This window comes from Emydura macquarii, unplaced genomic scaffold, assembly GCF_026122565.2.
Source record: "Emydura macquarii macquarii isolate MOO-44397 ecotype Brisbane River unplaced genomic scaffold, CSIRO-AGI_Emac_v2 contig_587, whole genome shotgun sequence".
NCBI classification, from domain to species: Eukaryota; Metazoa; Chordata; order Testudines; family Chelidae; genus Emydura; species Emydura macquarii.
In genome coordinates this window covers 14,612,066-14,638,304 of record NW_027130724.1, presented here as the reverse complement: position 1 = coordinate 14,638,304, position 26,239 = coordinate 14,612,066, and the positions used below count along the sequence as shown (strand labels likewise).

General features: G+C 39.3%; 1 protein-coding gene across 2 annotated transcripts in view; it reads right to left on the bottom strand.

The window, feature by feature from the left end:
• ZNF143 (zinc finger protein 143) overlaps nt 1–26,239 on the bottom strand; it is a 68,326-nt gene continuing 42,087 nt past the window's right edge. Inside the window, exons 10-16 of one of the 2 annotated variants that reach the window (XM_067540769.1) lie at nt 25,774–25,899; nt 15,304–15,483; nt 13,814–14,041; nt 10,463–10,611; nt 7,087–7,248; nt 5,823–5,966; nt 1–1,275 (exon numbers count right to left, since the gene is read on the bottom strand). In XM_067540769.1, coding sequence (XP_067396870.1) covers nt 1,192–1,275; nt 5,823–5,966; nt 7,087–7,248; nt 10,463–10,611; nt 13,814–14,041; nt 15,304–15,483; nt 25,774–25,899 — 1,073 coding nt within the window. In that variant the 3' untranslated portion in view covers nt 1–1,191. Of the gene's footprint in view, nt 1,276–5,822; nt 5,993–7,086; nt 7,249–10,462; nt 10,612–13,813; nt 14,042–15,303; nt 15,484–25,773; nt 25,900–26,239 lie in introns of those variants that run through there. The other variant, XM_067540770.1, reaches the window with a different exon arrangement.

Below are 26,239 nucleotides of genomic sequence, written 5' to 3'. Positions count from 1 at the left end.
TTTCTAGTGACTTCTGGCCTGATTTTCTGAAGTTCTAAGCATCCATAAATCCCATATAAATCAATAGGAGAAGCAGTGCTCAGCACCTTTGAAAAATCAGACCATTAATACTTGTCTCTGTATTATAACAAACATTTTAAAATTTGAAAATGTTTTATTTTGGTCAGAGTTTACATTTTTGGTAGAATGTGTTAGCTAACCCTGCCATCATAATCATTCTTGTAGTGTCTCAAATTTTTTTTAAATTAAAAATGTATACTAAATGTTCAATACACTATGGTAGCTGCTGGTTAACATTAGTCTGCCACAGAATAAAGTTTATGATAAACCAACTTTGGAACAATTTATACAAAGCAGTAAATAAATAATTTGCATTTCAGTCTTGTTAAAAAGTAAAACAGTACTTCACACCACAGTATCATCCTATCTAGATAATATAAATTTGTTATCCTTTATTGCATCATAATTTGAAGATAACATTTTAAGATTAAGTAAAATATGTAAAGAAACAGAATAATTAGATTTACTTCCTTTAATATTGAACAACCAAAGTTTCTCTTTTGTACATAATCCATTTTTAAGATAATATACTTAGCACTTCCAGCATTAACAGTCTATATTTACAATGAATGAGATGGGCTGGGAATTTTATTAAGAAGAATCTTCAAATCTGTATGAAACGCAAATCAAAATGTAAAGATTTACCGTAGGCTCAAAATTCAAGAGGAAAACAATGGGAAACAATTTAAAAGTCTTTATTTTCTTTATTACCTGTAAGGGTTCCTGAAATGATGATTTTGCTATAATGTTTTAAACATTTGAAATCTTCAATAATGCCTTCATTATTTTGCACATTATGTTAAAAATTCATTCCAATACTTCTACATCAGCTTTTGCTTTTTTGTAGACTGGATTGAAATCTGACAAAAGGATAACAAGGAAATTTACTATGTAATCCTAATTTCACATTTCTGGACATACGATGGATTGAGAAGGTGGTGCTGGTCTATTCCATGGGTCATGTACACAGAAGTTACACACAGGTAAAATGTTCTTCACTCTTGCATAAAATGTGTACGCAGTGTCAATTAGTGGGAAAACTTCAAAGTTTTTATGGATTGCAACTGGCATGGACCTTTGTTGATTGAAAATAAAATATTCTTTCTATTGTTCTTGTAGCAGTGTTAGAAGTTAATCATCAACCCCTGGTGTTTCACCCTGTTGTATTCTGGAAGCTATTCTAATGGCTTCTTCCAAAGACTGCTGCTCTCCAAGCTGAAACAATGGTATGTGAAAAACATAAATTGATCAAAAACGTTGCATAAAAGATAGATAATTGTTTTCTTATGATAGAAAGGGGAAAAATAAAAAACTACACCAGTCAATACTCCTTTCTGCAGCCAGTATTGTCACCTCTTTTCTGAATAATATGTACTAGCAGTTATCTAATCAGTTTTTGCTGAATGGCCTTTCTTCAAAGCACTGGTGCAGTGCAAACAAATTTCACCGCATGCATTAGAGATAATCTTTTAATTTGGCAGATATAAAAAGAAACTGCTAAGATAACGTTTTCAGCATGCCAGGCAGGTGCTAAATGATGACCTATTAATACTCACAAGCCAAAATTTATGATACCACTTTTCTTTTAAGTTTTCTGCATATAAACAACACTTTGGGAAAAGCAGCAAATAATTTTTTTTTAAAATAAAAGTGTCATAATTCTAGTTGATGGAACCAAAGAGTTGGAAAGTAGGGATGACAGTGCTCAACACTACTGCAGTTTAAAGAAAGAAGATGCTTTTGGCAGCAGCTACAAGACCTTCAGTATACCTGTATCATTGTTAGAAGCCATTCCATCAAATGCTGATTTTTTGTTGTTGGAAATGGTTCTCAAAGTATTCTGTATCACATACATGCAGTGAACTCAGTGCTGAAAAAGTCATCTTTAAATTTAACCTGCCATTAGCCATTACCAAGTTGAGAGGGGGAAGACAAAGTGAACAGACAAAACAAACTACATAACAGATAACTAGATCTGGCAGGATAGTTCCAGAGTCCAAATAAATGTCATTTTATAGTCATTGGAAGTGAAATTCTGGCCCTACTGCAATCAGAGAGAGGTTTGCCATTGAGTCCAACAGGACCAGGATTTCTCCCTGGACGTGTATCATTCTACTGGTCTCATTAATATTTAGAAATCAATGGAACACATTTATCAGTATAGAGGGATGGTGGAGGAATTCTTAAGTGGTAAATACAGAATTTTATATATCTGCTATTTTGATATATATTTGAAATTTTTATTAATATAGATTTTCCCCTGCATCTAAAGACTATCTGAAATTATGTATTACTGATAAAGGCTATGAAATATAGTGAAAGTAAAATGTTCAAAAAGAACCTGATATAAAAGAAAAAATAAATGGATTTGCCTGTAAAAAGGCCAGTAAATAAATACTATTAGAAGCTTGCAAACCTGATACTTTTGCCTCATAATGTTAAACATTTTCTTCTTCTCTAACAGCGCATGGTCAGTGTGTTACTTCGTGCGAGCTAACAAATGTATACACTCCTGCATTTTAATTAACTTCTGAATACTGCAGATTCAGAATATTTATTCCATCCAGTAAACATGGCATTCAGAATGATTTTCACTGTATCCCAAATACTGGCAGTCTGGAATATCTGATGGACTATGTTGCTATTTATTCACTTTAATGTTCTTGATAAGCAGTCAAGGAAATCAGTAAGCGTAGGCATTGTTTTAAGTTTCTGAGCAGAAAGAAATAATACTTATTCAAGTATGAAAGTGTTCAGTTAATCCTACTTTCTGCACGCCTTCCCAGTATTAGAAATAGAAAAACAAACAAAATTTAGGAGCTCATAGTACTATTATTCTCCATTAAGTATTTAAGAGTAATTTTTCAAAACTAATTTACAGCATATGATAGACATACTGTATAGAGTACATTTTCAACATGGTATGTGGGAATTTAGACGTGCAAATCCTATTATTTTATTCCTTGTTGGGATTTTTTTTTGTTATACCTTAAATTTAAACTAGTTCTCACAAGAAGAGTCTAACTAATATTACTGGAAATGGGAGTCTAGTAACCATGAAACAGGCTTTCCTAGGCTGACTTGCCAGTGTACTTCAATTTTGACTTGCCAGAGTGATAAGTTCTGTGAGTGAAAGGGCCATTTGTTTTCCTTGCCCATTCAATAACTGGACGCTCTGTTGAGGGTACCAAGTGCTAATTACACTACTGCTTTTTGTTATTCGGATAACTAATTTCAGAGGAACTATTAAAATGCCCTCACATAGTATCCAATTTTAATCACTACCAATATAGGCTAAATTAGAACCAATCTCCCAGAGCTGAAAGGCTCTGTAATTCAACTTTTGTTTCTTTCCTTATGACCAGTCCTCTCATGCTCAGACCTCCAACAACATCAAGGTTATATAAAAAAAAAAAAAAAAAAGGAACCTGTAATAAGAGCTCTTTGAAAGCTGTATGCATTTGAGAACACAGAATTTAGTTCTCATGGGTGTGTCAGTTCTAGATTAATAGTGAGTTTGGAAGCTTTTAATCTCTCTGTTAGCTTTATCAAATATGTATGGCTTTGAGTGGTCAAAACACTTCGAAACAGTTATTTATTGTGACCCAAGGAGCCCCTCAAATACCAATTGGCAGAGGACACATCATATCATAAAACTCTTATCAGGCCTGACACACTCACTGCCCCCAACTCACTCTTCTCATAATCTGTATCTAAAAGGTATCATGTAAAATGTCATATGAAAATTAGTAACATGCTGGTCATTAATATTATTGCAGGATGTATGTACAGACAGTGTATAAAGAATTATAGACAGGTGCTGGAAATTTGTTCCTAAAATGTGTTTGGCTGCAGTGTCTGAGCCCAGCCCGTCTTCGACAAAAGAATCTTGTTTTGCCCAGCTGGACTGTCTCTCCAATGTAAATTAAGTAAGGTGAGACCATAGACAATGAAAAGGGCATTTATATGTAAGGTAAACAAGTCACCAGGTGAGCAACTGGTGGAAGGTGACCACTTAATCATGATAGCGAATTGTGGCTGTATCCCTCGGAAGCCTTTCTGCCTCTTGAAACAGGGTCAATGAACTTTGGGAAGATATAAGCAGAAGAAAAAGCCATTTTGTTATCCATTATAGGACAGTAGACAAAGGGCCAGAGCTCTTGTAATCTGAGAAAGTTAGATCCTTCAACCAAAGTGGCTGAAGTATCTGAGAACTGATGATAGGTGAGGAACCTGCTTAAACAAAGATTATAAGTTTTAGTTACTACAAAGCATGTTTTGTTTTACTTGTAACCATATCTGTGCCTTCTATTCTTACTTATTATCATTTAAATATCTGTTCTTTGTTAATAAATGTATTCTTATTTATTATAAACTATCTCAGTGCTATATATTAAACTGAAGGGTAAAGTCCTTAGCCAGACTACCAGACTGGTGTGTCTTCTGTCTCTTTGGAGGCAATGACCATAATAACTTCTGTGAGGGTCGAGAGAGAGGGACTGGACACCGCAGGGGCATAGGCGTGTGCACGAGGTGTGCCAGGTGTGCCCAGGCACACCCTAATGCAGGGCTTGAGAAACCTGCCGAAAATAAGGACGCCAGCAGTTTTTCCGGCGGCGGGTAAAACGTTGGGCACCAGGTCGCCATAGCCGAAAAATATAGACGCAGGTAAAATTCCTTAGGTAATATGTGCACACCCTAATGAAATGTGCTGCGCACGCCTATGTGCAGGGGAAATGATTTTGGAGAGACTCAGGACTGGAAGGGATGTTGGTGTCACCCTGCAAGGAGTAACCAGGCTGGTGGATGCCAGGATAAGGCCATTGTGCTGCGAGTAGGCTGCTGATGTCAGGGCTCAGAGCCAAAGCTGCGCAGCATGGAAGCACCCAGAATTAAAGGCAGGTGGTGACTGTTACTGGTCTGGGTGAATCTCCAAAACATCCCACTGATACACTCTGGTAAATATCACATAATATATTCTGTCCATTCAGTATTCTCTTTCCATTCATTACTAATTACTAATATATTTTTACTGATATTTATCTTAATCTGGAAATTTCCAGGTACTTTCTCTTCCTTTTAAATCATCTGCTTTGTGATACCTTTTGCTGTTGAGCACCTCAATAATGTTGCTTTATGTTCTTTGCACAGCCACACTGTTGTTCTATATGGCATATTTGCTTGAGTTAGGGTCCAGTCCCACCATCCTTTACTCCCAAGAGTAGTCCTTTCTCAGTTAGGGCTTGTTATGTGGATAAACAGAAGATGCCCATTTCTGGGAATGTCAAATCCTGCACCTAACTAAATAACTGATCTCACTTAGCGGTTTCACTATGGTATTTCAAGCCATAAATAACACAGAATCAGTCTGCCAGAGGAATCATTTCAATCCCTTTATCTAGTCCTGGCAATATAAACTGCAGAGTTTGGAATATCTGACCATCCCAATGTATAATCTTGAAGGATGGATGACAGGGCTTCTCACTGAAGGCCTGTGCCTCTGGAATATTCTCTCCCTCTCTACATGAAAATATATAAATATGGCACTTTTCCAGGTATAGCTCAATATGCCTCTGTATTTTTTTTAATTTTACAATTTGATGGTTGCTAGTTTTATGTTTGGAAAAAAGGAAATAATGGTGTTTCTTATTTCTGCATCCAAGCTAGTATTGTAAGATAAGCTTGTGAGTTATATTTCATTAGGTGCCCCAAAACCTTTGGACACAGAGCACACTCTAAATAAAAATGCATTATTTTCTTACCTGCACTGCAATTTGTGTTCCGTTGGATGTAGCCAACAATGTAACAGGCCTGGTTTCTGTAGTCACTAAGTGATGCCCATGTTGCTGATGTCCCATTTCTGATGAGGCACTATGGAATGCTAAGTCTTGAGCCACTATAGCAACCTTCAAGGCAAAAGAAAAAACCCAACCTAACTGAAATATAAAATCTGTTTCCATAATCTCATTTGAATGTTAACTTCAGAGCCAAGCTAGGATCATTTACTATTATAACTTTATTCAGCAAGGCAATCTAAGAGACAGACAAATAAGATCAACATTTTTTAAAAAACACCACCACCATGCTGTGCTCTTCCTCAGACTTATATCTGTGGTGACCTCTCAAAAGATGAATATCCTCAAAGAGCAGAAGCCAGGACTAAAAGAGATGCTATGAGCTAGTCATCAGATGTTCTCTCGTTCAGTCCTGAGATATAGGAGCCTGAATTCACATTTAAATTTGAATCTCTCCGTTGGCATCCTAACAGGGTATCACAGAATAGCTTCCATGACTTTATAGTTTCAAAATGTAAATAGACAAGATGATATTATTTGCACATTGGTTTAAATATATTTGCTTAATTTGTGTTTATTTATAGATTCACAATTCTATAATAAGTAACAAATATTCTCATTTGCAAGCACACCTTTAAAATACTTACAACAGTGGATCATTCTTTACAACATTTGAATATATTTTTATTCTGAAAAAAGGGATTAGGGAATTTCGTAACTAAACTCCTATGCATCTTTCTGGGGAAAAAAAATTGAATGTTTTGCAGATTAAAGGCAAACAAGTACAGCAAAATTTGCCAAAAAATAAGTACTTTTTCCTCTGCTTAAGAAAATGCTGTCCCTTAATGGAATTTGCAGGAGACTAAGAGCCAGGACTAATTCTGGATGCTATTTCCAGCTTTGTCACTGGTTTGCAATATGACTTAGGCAAGTCACTTAACCTTTCTGTGCCTTATTTTACCCATCTGTAAATTGGTTATATCTAAATCACTGGTCATCACTAAATCACAGGTTGTTTTGAGGTTCAATTAATTAATGTATATAAAACACTCTGAGATCCTTCCATGTAAGACACTACAGAACAGCACACTATCATATTATTAAGAGAGGAATGATATGATCATCTATAGAAAACTTTGAATGAAGCAGATAATACTTCAAGTGTCTTTATGTATATATTTAAAAATATTTTTTTGGAAAAGAGATACAAGCAAGCAGAAAAACATTTTACCTGCTGTCCTTCAGTGCCCTCTGCAGTTACCATTGCAACAGAATGTGTTCCCGCAGAAGAAATGACTGCATCATGGGCAGGGACTGTAATGGTGGTGCCATCTTGTGTTACCATAGTGATAGTATTTCCAATGGCCTGCATGTCAGCTTGAGATATGTTGACCTGAAACACAACATCATTTTTCAATTAAAACAAGTTTTATTTTAAACTGCTGATTGAACCCCTTAAATGAGTTTTAACTTTGGGTCATATGGCAATGTGTTTTCAGACAACAATCCAAGATTTGTAAATGTTTCCAAGTAAGAGTTTAAATAAAGACAACACAAATATAAGTGTTTGTAAAATAAACTGCCATCTGGTAACACAATTTCTTTGTCAATGAATAACAAGACAGAACTATCTTTAAGAAGGCAGTTTGTTCTCAATAGCACTGAAGAATTTACTTTATCCAGTCATCACATTTAAGTTAAACTGGCTATAGATTCTAGAAACAATCACCCCTCTTCCTGCTGAGCTTGTTCCTGCATTTCCTCCAAATCACTTTCACTTTTCTTTCCCAAGCCTTCTTGGACAAAGTGTCACCATCCCAGCTATTTTACTGGTTGGAATCCTTTATCCCACCATCTTTCATGTATTTCCTAATTCATAATGCATGTTTACAAAAATAAAACTAAAGTACAATGGACAGGTAACAGCAGCACGTATTTTCGTTCAGTCAGAGAACTGTCTAGTAGGTCTGTTTTAATTAGATCATGTCCAAATTAACCGCAGACATAACAGACTGTCCAAGGAAGCATCTTGCATAAGGAACAGCATAACTAAAAGTTTCACTAAAAGTGTTGGAGATGTGAACTCAACATTTGACATTTGTTTTGTCTTAGCAGAAGTATCAAATACGCTTGCATTCTGATTTGACTTGGAAGATGCTGGTAAAACATCAATGTAATTTTCCTTAAAAACCTCAATAATGTAAGTATTTATTTTATGTTTTCAGTCTTACATGCATTACCAAGCAGAAAATAAATCAAAAAACAAAAGTCACAAAAGAACAAGGGAAAAGAATTTCTGTATTAAGGCTGCCATAGTCCTTCACTTTAGGGGATAAAAATACACTACAGTTATGGTTTCAAATATTACAATAGTGTTACTGCTGTGTTTTGGGCCCTTAAGGCAGAACTGTATATTTCATCTTTGATTCAGATTTGGGAGGTATTTTTCAGATCTAAATAGATGTATCAATTGCTTGCCTTGCTGAAATATAAAAAGCAAGGATTTTCCCAGATATATCTGTTTTGCAGGCCCCAAACAAGAAATGAAACAAATGAACCTTATGGTGAGAGGTCCCATCTCAACTAAGTTCCTTATTTACCACTTAAATGAAAACAAACTTTCTGCAGAAATCTTTATGCTGAGGTAGTGTCAGTGCAATCCTCTTCTTGTTTCTCTCTTGCCAGTGACTGAAGCCTGCCCTAGTAGGGTTGGGAACTGTACAGCCGCACTAGAGCTGGCAAGACCCTGCATTCAGAAGGTCTGGACAGACATAGGAGAGTAAAGCCTGGACCTATGAGATCCTAGTAGGCATTAGGGAATTTCAGGAAGCCTCAGACACTAGGCTATATGCAAAGAAGTTCTTATTATGGGGTGTGTCAATGGCAGTGGTTATGAGCAAAATGAGCCTGCAAAGCTTCTAAGGCCTTCTAGCCTGTGAGAGAAGGCACTGATAAATTAAAAGTAATAAGTCACCAGGACCAGATGGTGTTCACCCAAGGTTCTGAAGGAACTCAAATATGAAATTGCAGAATTAATAACTGTGGCATGTAACCTCTCTCTTAAGTCAGCCTCTGTATCAGATGACTGGTGGGTAGCGAACGTAACATCTATTTTTAAAAAAGACTACAGAGGCAATCCTGGAAATTACAGGCCAGGGAGCCTACCTTCAGTACCAGGCACATTGGCTGAAACTGTAGTAAAGAACAGAATTGTCACACACTTAGATGAACACAATTTGCTGGGAAAGAGTCAACAAGGCTTTTGAAAAGGGAAATCATGCCTCACCAATCTATTTGAATTGTTTCAAGGAGTCAAAAAGCATGTGCATCAGGGTGATCCAGTCAATACAGTGTACTTGGACTTTCAGAAAGCCTTTGATAAAAGTCCCTCACCAAAGGCTTGTGAGAAGTCATGGGATAAGACAGAAGATCCTTTCATGGATCAATAACTGGCTAAAAGACAGGAAACAAAGGGTAGGAATAAATGGTCAGTTTTCACAGTGGAGAGAGGTAAATAGTGGGGTCCCTCAAGGATCTGTACTGGCACCTGTGCTGTTCAACAGATTCATAAGTGATCTGGAAAAAGGGATGAACAGTGAAGTGGCAACATTTTCAGATGATACAAAATTACTCAAGATAGTTAAGTCCAAAGCTGATTGCGAAGAGTTACAAAGGGACCTCACTAAAAACTCAGTCACTGGGCAACAAAATGCAGATGAAATATAACATAGATAACTGTGAAGTAATGCACACTAGAAAACGTAATCCCAACTATACATAAAAAATGATGGGTTCTAAATTAGCTGTTGCCACACAAGAAAGAGACCTTGGAGTCACTTCAGATAGTTCTCTGAACCATCTGCTCAACGTGCAGTGGCAGTCAAAAAAACCAACAGTGTGTTAGGAACCATCAGGAAGGGGATTTATAATAAGACAGTAAATATCATAATGCCACTATATAAATCCATGGTACACACAAACTTTGAATACTGTGTGTAGCTCTGGTTGCCCCATCTCAAAAAAGATATATTAGAATTGGAAAGGTGCAGAGAAGGGCAACAAAAATGATAAGAGCTATGGAACAGCTTCCATATGAGGAAAGATTAAAAAGAGTGGGAATGTTCATCTTAGGAAAAAGATGACTAAGGGTGGATATGATAGAGGCATGGAGAAAGTGAATACGGAAGTGTTATTTTTTACCCCTTCACATAACACAAGAATTAAGGGTCACCTGGTGCAATTAACAAGCAGCAGGTTTAAAACAGATGTAAGGAAGTACTTCACACAATGCACATTCAACCTACAGAACTTAATGCTAGGGGATGTTGTGAAGGCCAAAATGGCTCCATATTCATATTGTACTCAGATCTCAGAACAAACAGGGCCTAACCTGTGTATTTCAGAGGAAGCCCATTCCTAAACTTATTTTTATTCTGACCCAGTTATGAAACCTGTCCCTAACACATACAAATATCAATTAATTAGGAATTCTAACTCTAACATTATGCTTAATATAAGTAAGTATAATGGAATATCTGAAGATAAACAGCAGCCTTAATTCTGAATGTCCTCTTGTTAGCAAATTCTTTACCATGGTGAATACTTACATGCTGGGTCCCATCCTGGGAAATTAGTGCTACTTGTTGACCCAGCCCTGACTGTGTAACTGTAGCAACTTGTGCAGAAACGACATCGTCCTCTTCTACACCTGTCACATAGGTTATCTGGGAGCCTTTTAGAACATCTTCACCTTGACCTATTTCATAAAAGGAAAGCAGGAGGATATTTTACATACTGCAAATACTAAAAGTAATAAGAGTAAAGCTAATAAGAAAAAAAACAACTTTCTGGTTAAAACGTTTTAAATTCTGGGCTGTAAAAAGGGGAGGGGAGGGAGAGAGAGAAGAAAATGGAAATTAATATTGAAATCAAATCAAAATACCCCAAATGACTGTTTCACTAGCCATGGGGCATAATTTTTCAGTGGGGAATAATGCATATAAATTCTGTGCATTGAAAAGAAAATAGACATTTTGGTATTTATAGCATATTTACTTAGTTTATAGGCAAGAGAATATTTAAAAGGGTGACAAACAATACTGTGATTCATTTAATTAAACATTAACCTCTGCATATGAAGGGTTTGATGTAAACACAATCGGCAGCCCATTAAAAGAATTATTCATTAACGAACACACTGACCCTCACAGGAGTAGAGTAACATCATTGTGTGAGGACTGTTGCAGCTGTATATTATCTTAATAAATGTTTATCCTTGGCAAATAGAAATCTTCCATTCTAATCTTTCCTTTGTAAGTGGCAATCAGAATATGGCAATTTACTTAAGAGGAGTTTCACTGCAGTCTCCCATATACAAATAGTAAAACCGCTTTTCCAGTCAGGATAGATCACTTATTTACATGTACCCTATATCCAACCCCAACACCAGTTAAAATAAGAATGTAACAAATTACATTTGTTTTCTTTAATAAGAAAATGCATTTTCTTCATACTCCAGTCGGTCTGACTCTTTACACTCACTGGATTTAGTATCTAAAGTACCATAAATAACGTTGTCTATGTATTGCTCCTACGTACAGAAAAATTGTTTGCAAACAGTAAATGGACATTTTGTATGGGCTGTGCTGGGGGCAGATCCATAGAGCACAGCACTGTGGGCCTTCTCAACAGCCCCACTACCCATAGGGCAGCCTGGGAAAGCTTCTGTAACTTTAAGGCAGCCCATTTTGGTCTCAGGAGTAGCTCAAAATCAGAAGGGTGCAAAGATAGTGTACAAATACTTTTCCCTGGCTGCACCTTTAAGATCACAGCATAGATTTTCACACATGGTGTTTTATATACTTACAAGAATCCTTTAGGATGTAAAATAAACATTTTGGCCTGCTTCAATACTGATATTCATAGAGGGTGTGATCTAGCAGTTAGAGCACTGGAAGGCTGTTTGTTTTATTCTCAGCTCTGCCACTGATTGCTTTATGACCAAGTCAATTACTCTCTCAGTGCCTGTTTACTCATCTATAAGTAGCAATAGCAATATCTACCTACTATGGCTCTCACAAGGGTATTTTGAGGTTTACTTAGTGTTTGTAAAGCAATTTAGGACTCTCAGATAAAAAGTGCTTGTTAGTGCAAAGTATTACATAAGAAAATATCACACCCGTCCTTAAGTTTCCCTGGCTATGAGGAATACTGATATTCATAGTGGGTGTGATGGATCTTTTGTTTTGCTACTATGGGAGGAAGATCAGAGACTGGGATGTTACCTGGCAGCTCTGTGTTCTTGGGGAACAAGGGCACAAAACCCTGACTCTCTCTGGCTCACCTGAATCTTCCCCCCCCCCCGCCTCTGCTTGAACCAGAAACCAAAAGCAATGAAAAGGCAGTGGAGGATGCATCTAAAATTCTCCAAACAAGGGTAACAATAGGATTAAGACAACTCCCCTAGCCTCATCTACATCAAAGATGTAAAAAGGGGGCATCTCAATTAACACATTGAATGGAGAACAGAAGCCTCATCTACAAGATGGAACAAGAATTAGCATAGCAAATGGAAAACCAAGCTCCAAAGTAGGGACTGCACTGAACTCTGGGATTGGCAAAGCAGGGATGCACTGCATGATGGGAAATCTCTGCTCCTGATGTAAATGAACTTACACCTGCACACATCCATCTCCGCAGTTTTCAGACCATTCTAGTTATTGATATGCAAAACACTGAATCTGCCTGGTTGCATTGTGAGCTCCCTCAAGGAACACTGCCCATAGCCAGGAATGATCAGCTCCTATTGTCCAGCATAAAGAAAACCACTCTGGGATACTTCCTTGAGACATTGTTTACCCATAAACAAACCTGGTGGTCTACAAAAACCCCTACCCAAGTTCAAACCCCTGTTCTGATGCCCGGATCCAAATTCTGCATCAGTTCCACTGGAACTTCCCCTCTTCCTGACTGATCGAGTTGGGGGCTCTGCCTGTCTCAAGCGCTCCAGACCCTAAGCTGAACAGCCTATCTCCTGGGAACCTTTGAGCTGCACTGAGTGGTGAGACCCGACCCGCTTCTTCCCGCAACACATTCTCTCTTTCTCCCCCCTCTCCCCCCAGTACAGGTATAACTTCCTATTTTTGTAATCAAACCTGTAATCAAATCTTTCTCCAATACCCCAGCTGTAATTGTGTAGTATTGTAAGCGTTTGATTGTTTTTCCTCTCCTTGTATGGTATTACTATTAGTATCTAAGTTTTATATACCTGGCTGCCTCTCTCTCTCTCTCTCTCCATACTGCATTTACTCCTTTGTGTTCTTGGCTTCCCTATCTTGCTCTGCAACAACGCTTATTTTACCTAAGACAAAGATCCCTGGAGTGCCCAAAAATCCTATGGGGATTTGCTCATCAAGGAGGTTACTGCTAGAATAATTGTACAGTGAGAAGGGAGGCAGCTGAGAAGTGCTGCTCTGCCTAGCCTGCAGAGTCCAGAGGCATATAAGGGTGGCAGCTGAAAGTGCTGTTTGACCCAGCCTGCTCAGAAGTGTGCTCTATTCTGGTGCGGTGCAAAGGGGCCTATAAGGGTGGCTGCTGAAAGTACTGTGTCATCCAGCCTGCTGAGTTCAGGGACATATAAGGGGTCAGCTGAGAATGCTGATAGCCCGGTCTGCTCAGACGCACTCGGTTAATCTGGAATGTGTGTGTGTATCTGTGGGAGATTTATTTGAATCTGGGGCTGGAGGAACCCAGCTCTGAAAACCTTAGGTCCTGCAGAATAGCTCCATTGGGAGGGGACTTGTAGCCATATGAACACACAAACAACACAAGCAGTACATTAATAGAATCTCACACACACACACACACACACACACACCCTTCCAGGAAGGTAGCCCTAATAAATGAGCATACCCCAAGGTGACGGGCAACTCTGGTAACAGGGAACACCAAACACAAACCTGGAGGTGGCTCAAAGAAAGCTTCCTGCTCTTCTTCGATCGGCTCTGTGTCGTTGTGTGCTGTCCGCTTGTGCATAGCAAGTGTGGAAATCTGCTTGTATGTTTTCCCACAGTGATTACAGTTATATGGTTTGGAATGAGTATGTACAACATGGTGTTTGTATAAACTGGAATATTCTGTGAAACGTTTGTCACAGCCAGGAACTGTGCAGACATAGGGCTTCTCACCTGGGGAAAAGACAAAAGGGATGAAGAAAATTGTAACCTTACTCAGGAAAACCCTGACAACAAATATCTTACCACTTACACAGACATTTAATGACACAGTTTTACTACCACCCAATCAGTCAGGCATTCTCCAGCTTCCTTCTCTCAGGCAGCAGTGGCCACAATGCAACCCATGGCTGTCCTCTTCTTTAATACCGAGGTGCTGCCATGATAGGCTAGACCTACCATACTATCTAAGGAGGCCATTCAGATCAAGATGGAACATGCATTCTGCAACTTCTAGTTTTCATATGCCAGACATTCATACTAAAGATGATGGCAGCTGCAATCGGCTCCACTCTAAGAAAATAACATGTGGCCCCTCCAAGCTCCTGGGAAGATGCCAGCAAAGCCATCAGTTTGGCACACTATTGACAATTCTACTGTAACACTTTACATTAGCTGCCATGGAGACTTTATAGGAAGACCTTCATTTCTCCTCAAAGATGAAATGTTATTTCTACAACATAACTTTGGCTCTGGTAAAACTCAGTCTCTTTAGGTCTATAGGAATTTTATGGATTTATATATTAAAATGATTAAGGCTAAATAGAAATGATATTCTTCACTTAAAATCAATATAACAACTCAAACCAAAAAAACAGTTTGAGAGGTATACAAAATCTTGAACTCCAGGAGATTTATTCATCCCTGTTAACAATGAAACACAGGAGGATATAAAAATCATGGCTACAGGATCCCACACATGGATGCAGAGTTATTTTTGCTGATTCATTCTAACAACCAAACGTGGATCCTAATAAGTCCAGAACAGAAGGTTTTGATTCTTTCCACAAGGGAAGCGGAAATAGGGGCAGGGACAGAGGGGCCAGAAAAAAGAAAAAGAAAAATTGTCGGAACAGCCAACCTCAGGCTGAGATTTGTGCTTTAGTGTTACTTAAGGTAACAATAAAGGCAAACCTCAGGAGGAGATTAAAAGTTTGATCCAAAACTCTTTGAAATCAATGGAAGTCTTTCCACTGTCTTCAACTGGCTTTGGATTAGGCCTTAGGTATAAGAGTGTTAAGAGCAGGATGAGAAAGCCACCTGCTTACAACAGTCAAAGGAGAGAAAAGGGTAAACAAAAGTAACAAAAACATGATACGTCACTATAAGAAACTTTCTAGCCCAGCTTTAATGTGCAGCAATAATCTCTCCACCAAGGAGAAAATCACAGCAGCTAACGAGCGAATTGCTCTTCAAACAAAATGTCACTCAAGTACCTGTATGTATTCTCACATGGTTCTTGTAATTGGTTGCACTGGCAAACGCTCTCCCACATCCTGGTTCTGTACAGTAATAGGGTCTCTCACCAGTATGTGTCCTGATGTGTACTTTTCTAATATTGGATGTTGTGAATGACCTTCCACAGCCTTCAAAGGGACATTTGAAGGGTCTTTCACCTGGAAAAAGTTACAGAAAAGTATATAAGTAAAGTTATAAGCTACTACAAAAACAAATAACTGGATTTAGATTAATTTTGGGATTCTAAAGCTGCCTGTTTAATTATTTGTCATGTTTCATGTATTTCTTATATATTATGTCATATTCCAGCGCAGTCTTACTGTGAAAGAAAACCTCACACAGAAAATGTTTCAAGATAGATCATGTGGTGCAAGAAAAGAATGGTTACTTCCCCTACACTAACTGTGGTTCTACCTGGAGTCTTTGTCTCTGCATTCAGAGTGGGCCCTTTAGCTGTCAGACATTGATGATGGAGGTATTAGTGCCCATTTCACTGCAAGGGATGTTGGGATTGGCTTCAGTGCCTGTACTTGGCCCTTTCTGAGCTCCATCTTCTCTGCACTAATATTCAGTGTAGCTTGTCTGCTAGACGGGATGCTGGATAACATTGGCTTGTCCACTAGCAGGATACCCTGGAGCTGATCTACTCAAGGTTCAAGGAGACCTTCATGGATTGTTCCTGAAGACAGAGTTTGTCTCACGTCTTGTGACTTATGCATCCCAAGAGAGAATGACAAGCACATTGAGCATCTGTCAATACGAGTGACTCTCCTACACAGATGAGGCACTTATTCACTTATTTTGTCCATCTTTTAAGGGAATTAGTCCATTGCAGGATGGACAGGTCTTAAAGTCATCAGTTTTTGCGACTGCCATGTTAAGAAGTGCTGCACAGAGAGTGCTGAGAAAGAGGGGGAGGGAATCTAGCCATTAGTCCAGATGGGCCTAAATTACCAGAGCAGTTGAAAAAAATTGAGGTAATCAGAAGACTTCTGAAGACATTAGATATTATATTTAGAGGATCTTTCAGAAAGTTTAGCCACAGCTAAGAATTACCAGGTCAGACACTGCCAAGATCCATCTCTTTGCAATGACTGGTAAGAAGGAACTGAGGGATGATTGCAGCCATGTTGCCCTTTATGCCCTCATACGGGGGCATGAGGAGGCACAGAGTGTGTGAGTGACCCCCGACGGACACTATATTCATAGAAACTCTGGTCTCACCCCCACTCAGCGCATGAACACATACAGTGAGATCCACACTGATATATACTTGAAGAATACAATTTTTCTACTATTAAGGACTCTATAAATGCATTATGACACAATGAGGTGCAAATATTGTGGAAGACACATAGAAGAACAGAATTCTATAGAACTAAATTCATCAATAGTGCTCACTTTATTTCACAAAATTATTTTAAACTTCTAATATGTGGCTTTTACATGCAGCATGATTTTGAATGGTTGTAGCATAAGTAATTCATTCTCTTAGTCCAGGGGTGGCCAACCAGTCAGAGATGAAGAGACAAAAAATAGCTATTGATAATGCTAAGAGCCACATTTTCCTTACCCTCCGCCGACAATTCGCACTGATCCCTCATTTTCGGGGGCAGCTTGGCAATTTCACATTCCCCTCTGCAGCTGCTTGTCAAATTTCAGAGCAATGAGCTGCTGCGAGTGCCGCTGGCAAGCTGCATTCAGAGGAGCAAAGAGCTGCATGCGGCTCACGAGCCGCGGGTTGGCCACCCCTGTCTTACTCCATCATACTTAAAGCATTTAAAATTGTATTTCTTTTTTTATAATTATTTGGCATTTAAGAACTAAAACTGTGTCCTAAATACTACAGGAAGGAAAAAAAGAAATTTACATTGAAATACATAACAGGCCGGCAGTCTTTTCCTGAAACGCCCCACCCAGTCAGCAGGCATTGGTCTTGCTAGGAAAATGGTTAAGTTGGTGCTGCTGAATTACTGAGGGAGGTGACTTGTTACCCCACCTATATTAAGAAAGAGAGGATTTAGAATCTGGGCTGAACCAGTCCTAATCCATGGAAGAAGCCAACCCTGGGAGAAGGCTTGAGCAGAGTTTTAGTCTTATTTTTATGGTCTTTGGTCCTGATCCTGTAATCATATTTGCTTGGGTGGATCCACATGACCACTAGGAATTCCAATGAAATCAGTAGGGCTCGACATGGGCCCAGGGTTCCCTACATGAATGAAAAACGCAGGACCAGGGCCTTCGTTAATAAAGTTAACATCACATGAAGGGGTTAGGGTTTGATTGTACACATTAATTTTTAACCAATATGGACCAATAAAAATTAACTATTTTAATTTATTTTGTTGTTATGAAGCTTCACTGGTGTGCCCAATGGAACCACATAAGCCTGCAAGAAAGCATCAAACATTTTAGGGCTTGATCCTGCCATCTAAGTGTTGTGTGTTTCCAAGAAAATGATCTTAAATTTTTATGAAACCCTTCATCATGAATCAACCAAAATGCTTCATAAATTTATCACCAAATCCTGCCAACCTTACTCAATTAGTGGGACTATTTGTGTGAAAAGGGACTTCTCACATAAGGATTGCAGATCTGGATTCTTAAAGTAAGTATACAAACTATAAGCATGGGTAGTCCATCACTAATATGTAGCCACCTCTATGGTTAAATGTGGTAGCTACATAACTACACACAGCATTACTATACATCAATTTAGAACAGGAAGTCAATACTATTCCACTGAACATCAGGGGAGTTTAAGTATGCAGAATTAAATTACTCTAACATGAACCTGCACAACAGAGAATGGAGTTGTCTTTCATTTGGAATAAACTATTTTTATGTTTAATTAGACACTTATTGCTGACTGCTTACAAGTATTTTACAAAATTTGTTAGTACTTCCAATTGCTCTGCCTATAATTTTCTCCATTTTGCAAAGTGATGTTTATAATACAAAAATAATATTTAGAATCTTTGGCCCTTAAAACACAAGAAGTCTGTTCCATGGCTCATGATCACATTACGAAAATGCATTTCATGTAAATCCATTGTGTGGCTCAAACACAAATATCAGGAACATACTGTATTAACAAGTTTTCTGCTCAGAGTAGCTGAATCATTGTTACTAAATACTCAGCTGAAACTGGGGAAATCATATTCCTTTCAGCAAAATTCTCAAAAATTCTGAAATATATTAGGTTAAAGGCGCTTACAAATTTGTATAATTTATTCAATAACTTTTAATTACTCCTACCCAGTCCATGCTCTTTAACATGTAAATATGCATTTCGACAACTGTAAACGTATCATACAATTTGTACGTTTATAAGCTGAAATTCACAAAATGCCAAATTTCTTTTTAGGGATTTGGCATTTAACTGGATTTTTTTTTTTTTTTTTTTTAAATTTAAAGCTTTTTCTCAGTTAAAACTCTTTAATAAAAGAGATTACTCTGCATGGGCAGAAGCAACTTTTTCCAAGATAAGTATCCCTGACATTTTAGTTTATTTCTTCAAAATATCAAATGCAAATCCATTAAAGATATGGCTGGCTTTTTTTTTTTTTTTTTTTTAAACAAATCTATTTTTGTGTAACAGAATTTAAACACAGCACCTTAGAACAATAAACTTATAGTGTCACATTCATCCATGGTATAACTGCACCAAAAATTACACAGGAAAGATAAATTCGACACCCCTCTCTGGAATTTCTTAATTTACTCATCTATTTTAAAAACAGCCACACTTATTTTTTTAAACCCTGTAATAAATTATATTATATTGGTAGCCTCCCCACATGCTTGGGAAAGGCGGAGGGCGGGCTTGGGGTGAGGATCATCATTATAAGACAGAAATTAAAAAAAAAAGTCCTGAGAAAGATAACATTAACTCCCAGGAAACTCCAGAGCAGTTAGCTCCTTGACAGAGGAAAATGTAAATGATCCTTTAAAGCAGCAGTTCTAGAAAAATTTGTCAGTCTCCTGCCAAAAGGATGGATGTGTGTGTTTTAAGTGTGCATGCCGCAACGTAGTGTTGCCATGGTTTCTATAATTCTTCCTTGAACACTGAACATCAGATTACAGGTAGAAAAGAGAAGCGTTGGAGCCAGACCTGCCCAGCAACGTTTTCTTAGTCAGTTTTTTTAGTTTAAGTGTAAAGAATGCCTGCAGGAATGTCATACAACCTGTTTGTGAACCTACCCAGCCCTTTGTGTTTCAAATTTAACTGTTAGAAAACAGATAAGTTTCCAGGTCACAGGAAGATGGCTATTTTAAAGGCAGAGAGCAGGGTCTGCTGGGTTAGCTAGTCTAGGTTAGTCTAGTCTAACGATGGTTACAGTGAATAACAGAAACACAAAGCAGGTCTGAACTGTTTCCTAGAGCAAGTTCTGCTCTCCTCCCCACTACCAGAAGCCATTATTAATTCCTGGAGATGCGCGCCCCTCCATCTGACCATCTCCCAGCTACTAGTTTCCAACTAGACCAGGGAGGTCAGGGAAGGCCGCTGTGCAAGTGGGAAAACCAGTCTGCCAGCAATAGGTGGGCCTGGGGGAGAACTGGCAATAAGAAAGAGGGATAACTAGGTTGAGGTACTTTGGGGAGTTGCAGTAGGACTTCAGTAACTCAGGCTATGTACACACTGACAGTGGCAAATTCACCACCGTCAAAGCGATTTTTCCGGATCAATTGAGCAGCAGTGAAAACACATCTGTCACGCTGGCTGGATTGATGGGGGGGCATTTAGTATATTGTTTGACATCAGTATGTCAAACTCATAATAATTCGCATGAGATATGCCATGTCAGGTACTGTTAGAAAGGCTATCGTGCTAAGTAAGATGATGATGTTCATGCGTTCTATGTGAGATGGAAGTTATGGATATATTTGATATATCAGCATATCAAATTGAGCTGTCTGGGTAACAACTCAGACAGGATGGCTGCAAAACAATAGCCTACTTCATGGCCCATTAAGACATTCCCAGGTGCAAGGGGCCTAGGGGGAGAAGCTAGGGATATACCTGATAAGTCACCAGGACTTGCCCATGTGACTCTGGACTCCATCTTAGTTCCTGTGAAATTCCACAAAACAGCATGGCCAGGGCCAGGGGGTATATAAGGCGGTGGCCTGGGAAACCATTTTGTCTTTTGTTCCTGTTCAGCTACAGACGCATACCTGCTTCTGGATCAATTCACTTGCAACTGAACCAAAGGACTAAGACCCATCCAGATACTGGATGTATGCCAGAGGAACGTACAAGCCTGCAACTCCACAATTCTCCCAGAAACCTGATGTATATGGACTTTTAATCATTTGTATGTATCTAATTACTTTAAGACTTTCACGTTTCTCTTATGGTTTGTTTCTTTCTTTTATAATAAACCTTTAGTTTTAGTTACTAAAGGATTGGCTGGCAGCGTGGTATTTTGGGTAAGAGCCAAACTTATATTGATCTGGTGCTGTGGCTGACCCTGTGGTGTCAGGAGGAACATTTTAGTAAAGAGCATAGGGTTTAAATAACTGGTCTCTCTACTGGACCTAGTGGCTGATTGGGAGCCAGAGATTGGAATGCAGTAAAGGGGGCTGTGTGTATTAGTGGACCAGCTTCTTGATAACCAGTGTGGGAAGTCAGAAGCACAGTTTGTGGCTGGTTGGGAAGTCTGGCTTCAGTGCCACCCACCAGTGCTGGGAGAATCTGCTCCCTTTTTATAGCCTGCCCTGACCTTGACATTCTCAGGCAGCTGCCCTAGGCACGGAAGGGTCACAACACCCAATCGATCTGGAAGTCGATCTATTAAAACCACCTCCAAAAAACGCATAGCGCTGCATCGATGAGAACGCATTTCCTGTCGGCGCAGCACAATGGAGACAGTGTGCTAAAAGGAAGTTACGAAGTTGACAGGAGTTACACAAGCTACGCAGAGTAGCTTGCGTAACTCCCGTTGACTGCTGCCGAATTTTGCCGGCAGTGTAGACCTGCCCTCAGCCAGAGGTTATGGGTGTGTTACAGCAGAGGGTGAGTGAGGTTCTGTGGACTGTGATGTGCAGGGGGTCAGAATGGATGATCACAAGGGTCCCTTCTGGCATTACAGTCTATGACTCTTATCAAGGAGAAGGAAAGAAAAAGGCTTAGTATTTATAGGGAGGGTTTCTTGGTATTTACGTTTTTATACTGAGCTCATCACCATAGTATCAGAACACCTTCCAGTTGTGCATTAAGCCACGACTACACATCTGCACCATGTCGTTTGCTCTCTCCTCTCCCCAGAGGAAGAAGCACCTGCAGTGAAATGTCTTGTTTAGAGATAGTGTGTGTTTTTATTTATTTTTTTAAATATAAATATATTTGGTGCTACATGTTTATATTAGTGAAGGCAAGGTCAAAGAAATGAGCCTTGGACTTGGAGTGGAAAGTGGTGAGGTTTGTAATCATCCTTGGTTCCTGGGGAGTTCATTCCACAATTTTGGATCATCCCTGTAGAAAGTTCTGTCTCACACACAGATGAGTTTTACTCTTACTGTTGAAAGAGGAGCATAGTTGTCATCATGGTCTTCGTCCCAGAGCTTTAGGAGATCTTTTAGCTAATGTGGACCCAGGCCATGAAGCACTTTGAAGACCTTGAACTTGATTCAAGAGTTTATGTGAAGCCCGTGTAAAGAATGAAGATCAGGTCTGATATGTTTGCTGTAGCTTGTGTTTTTGAGAAGATGCACTGCAGCATTCTGTACTAACTGGAGTGTCCTAAGTGTTGAAGGCTTTATGCCAGATATACAGCATTGCTGTAATCCAAACGAGAGATGATGAAGGCATGAATAACTGAGGCCAGGTCTTAGTCGGCCAGGATAGGATGGAGTGTCCTAGCCAGATGGAGATGGTAGAAAGCATTACTTTCAGATGTTGCTATATCAGAATTCAGCATCAGTGAGGGATCCAATAGGGATCCTAGATTATGGACTAAACTGACCAATTGTGGGTGTGCATCTTCAACCAACGGAGACTACATCGTGGTTGCAAGCTCTTCAAAGTTCTCTCTTCTGCCCACCGGCATCACTTCGGTCTTGCTCAGATTCAGCACCAGCTAGCTGTTCTTCATCCAAGAACTGATCTCATCCAAGAACTGGGCTATCTTGGTAGTAGTAGTGTGATTGTATGTAGTAAAGGATAGGTAGCGCTGGCTATCACCTGCATATTGCTGGCACTTGAGTCCGTGTCATCTGACCAGTTCACCTACTGGTTGCATGTAGATGTTGAAAAGTACCGGAGAAATAATTAATTCTTGTGGAACTCCACAAGTGAAGGGTTTAGTGGTGGAGCTGCAGTTTCCTATCACTACCCACTGGGAACGTCCTTCCAGAAAGAACTCAAACATTTTAGTGCCTTATCCTGGATCCACATCACCCTTCTCAAACAGCAGAATCTCATGGTCAACAGTGTTAAATATTGCAGAGAGGTCCAGCAGGATGAGAATGGAGGTCTGTTCTCTATCCATGACAGAAGGAGATCATCCATCAGTGCAGCTAAAGCAGTTTAGGTTCTGTATCCTGCCCTGAATACAGACTGTGCTGGGTCTAGATGTTATAGTCAGTTAGATGAGCTTCTAAGTCAGCCTTTTGCTAGCTTCTCCCTGCGCTTGTTTAAGAATGGGAGGTTTGATGCGGGGTGATAATTGGTTAAGACTGAAGTATCCAGGATGAGTTTCTTCAGGTTTTGGTCAAACAATTGGGTGTTTGAAGGAGCGAGGGAAAATTCCTTCTCTGTATGAGGCATTAGCTATTTCAGTCAGGAGCAGTACCAGTTGTTCACAGCTCTCTTTCACAAGCAAGGAAGGGAATGGGTCAGATTCACAAGTCTTGGGTCGAGTCTTCTTTTAGGGTGTACAAAACTTCTTGATGAGTTAATGTACTGAATTTTGGGAACACAGGTCGCTGTTGGTTGGTGAGCAGAGGCGGAGCAGATTCATGCTGTTTGAGAAGGCTTCTCAGATGTAAATGATCTTTTCAGCAAAGTAGTGTTCTTTGCAGCACTTGGTGCTTGACTCTGTTGTAGGCATTCAGAATTGATGAAGAGGTTTGCCACCATAGATAGCTCCTACATGGGATTTGGTAGCCTCAACAGAGGCTGACAGGAAGGTTTTTTTGGCCTGTAACAGCCTCAGTATAGGGTTTCATCATCATCTCTGACATGGTATCAGTGAGCTCCTTTGTGAATCCTTTAGTCTGTGGTGGTCTGTAAGTGAGCATAACATCTAATTTAGTTTTGGCCCTGATTTCTATTGTGAGATGAATGAATTCAAATAAAGTGGTCTTACCTGAAGCACCTCTCTTGCATTTCAGGTCTGCAGAAAAGATAAATGCAGGGCTACCTGCCTTCTTATGCTGTCTACTCAGTGACATATTGAGAATCCTGGGGGGATGAAGCATCAACACAGGGCTGGCGGAGTCATCCATCCAGGTTTTGGAGATGCAGGTGATGTTAGGTGCTTCATCACCGATGAGGGCATGTGTTTTTTGTTGTTAGCAGATCTTGCTAGATCAATACCAGCTTTAGTTTGTAACGCCAATCACAGCTGAGGGACTCTGGCATTGTCTACAGAAGAGAACTGCAGTGTTGCAACTTGCACTGGTTCAGTGTATCCACATTAGTCATCCTGTTTGGGTGCATCACTCTGTTTATCCAGAGACAGAACTCACTGCAACTACTGCTGAGCCTGTTGCATCTATCCGTAATTCCTGGTGCAGCATTCAATGTCTGTGGCAGGGGTTCCCAAACGATGGTTGATGGACCATTGCTGGTCTGTGAAAGACTTGCTTGTTGTCTGTGAAGAGCTGGCTGTTCACATGATGCTGGCTCAACTCCTTAGTTGCAGCTGCTAAATTGCATTAAAATACATAACATTCCTTACTAATATGACATATCTATGTTCGCAATTGCTGTAATTGACAAATGTATGTGATTGCAAAAACGAGAGGAGAGGCAGTCAGTCCATAGGACAATTTTTCTATTAAGATGAGGTCCATCCTATGATAAAGTTAGAGAGCCTTAGTGTTTGGTATCTAAATGTGTATTTGTCTGCATGTGCAATGGCTACATTAATATGGTTCAATTCTCAACAAAGATCTGCATATGAGCTGGGAGTAGAAGGCGAACATTGGTATGCCCTTATGCAGATAGTGTACTGAAGAATCACAAGTGTCCCCTGGCCCACTGGAAGATTGACTTTGGGTCTGGAAACCAAGGAAGGTGGAATGATTTTCATTCATTCATTCAATAATTTTGATAATTGTCATTTACCTGTGGTTTTTGTTCTCTTTTCTGAATCTGAAATACAACTAAGGGTTTCCTTTTCGCTTTCTTTTAACCTCTAAAATCCAGAGATGTGAGTGGTCAAAGCAAGGGTCTGGAGGAAGGACATCCTACATGTGGTCCAACAAGTTCCCCATTATTCCACCCCATCTAATAAACTGGGGGCCCACTCTTCAAAGGTACTTGGTTGGGGGAAGAAGAACGAAGAGGTGCTAGAGCTCTATCATGAAGTATTTAGTGGCATTAGGAGCTGAGCAGGGGTTAGGTGGCAATTCTTGCTGTGTATTTTTAAATGAATGTCCCTTTTTCAGATCTCAGGAGTAAAGGGAACATTGTATAGATGCACAGACTGTCAATACAACTCCTATTACAGTAAGTAGATGGTGTGTGCATGTAGTGCTTCCATGCATATAGCTGCTGCTAATAAGTGGTTTTTGTTCTTTTTATTTTTCAAGTGATCCCTCATTCCATGGGACAAACCAAAAGATTTTATTTTTTACATGACTGAAAAATATTATTAAAAAAAAAATTTTTTTTTTGCATGATCTTTTTTGCATCCTTCCCAGCTGCTTTGAGGGTGTGGGGAAAACAGGCAGAGCCAAGACAAGCTGAGTACCACCTCAGCAGTTCTTAGACCTACACATCTAGGCAAGGTATCCGATAGCTCTGAAATGGCAAAACTGGGTGAGTAGCAGCATTGAGAGACGTCACTGGGAGGAGTAATTGCTCTGTTGCCACTGCAGGTCTAGTGGCACAGCAAAGGTGAAGACTGACCCAGCATAGGATGCAATGGTGATGCACCTGGCTCAAAGATAGTGCAACTGCAACAGTGGTGCGAAGGCCTATGAACTGTTCCAAAAAATGTGTATGTTGAGATAAGGAACATTATTATTATGCCAGGGACTTGCAACAGTGTTTGCAACACTAAATCGCTGTTGTGTCACATAGGCTTCAAAGGGGATTTTTGAGAGCAATTATGCGCTAAGGCAGAGTATACTTATTCTGATTTCACCAGTACAAGTCACTCAATAAAGTAAGAGTTAAATTCCCCTCTATAATGTCTCTTTAGCAAAATTAAAATCTATTTAAAACAAAGAACTAAGAAAGCAAAGAGAGTGACTGTTGTAAAGACTTCTTGTACCTGTGTGGGTTCTGATGTGTTTCTGCAGGTCTCCAGAAGTCTTGAATGACTTGGTGCAGTTCTCTTCTGTACACCGATAGGGCTTCTCTCCAGTATGGGTTCGAACGTGGCTTTTTAATCCATAACCTTGAAGACAGTTTTAAAAGTCTAAAAAGGCGTGGGGGGACAACCCCAAAATCTTAGATGTTACAATATTGCAAATAGAAATGTATCTAATACTCCGAATGTATCCGATCACAAAAGCTGCGCTTGCCAGTCCAGTTATGAAGTTCTCTGATCAATCAGTAACAAAAATCAGTTCTTCCATTAATCTCACCCTCCAACACATCATCTGTCACATAAACAATGCAGCAGAGAACTGCTTGCATTTTTGAAATCCTCCATTTTATTTGTGGAAAAAATACTCTTGTTATAATTTTTCTCTTTTTTCTTACAGTGGGACAAATTCTGGAGACTTATGCCAAAG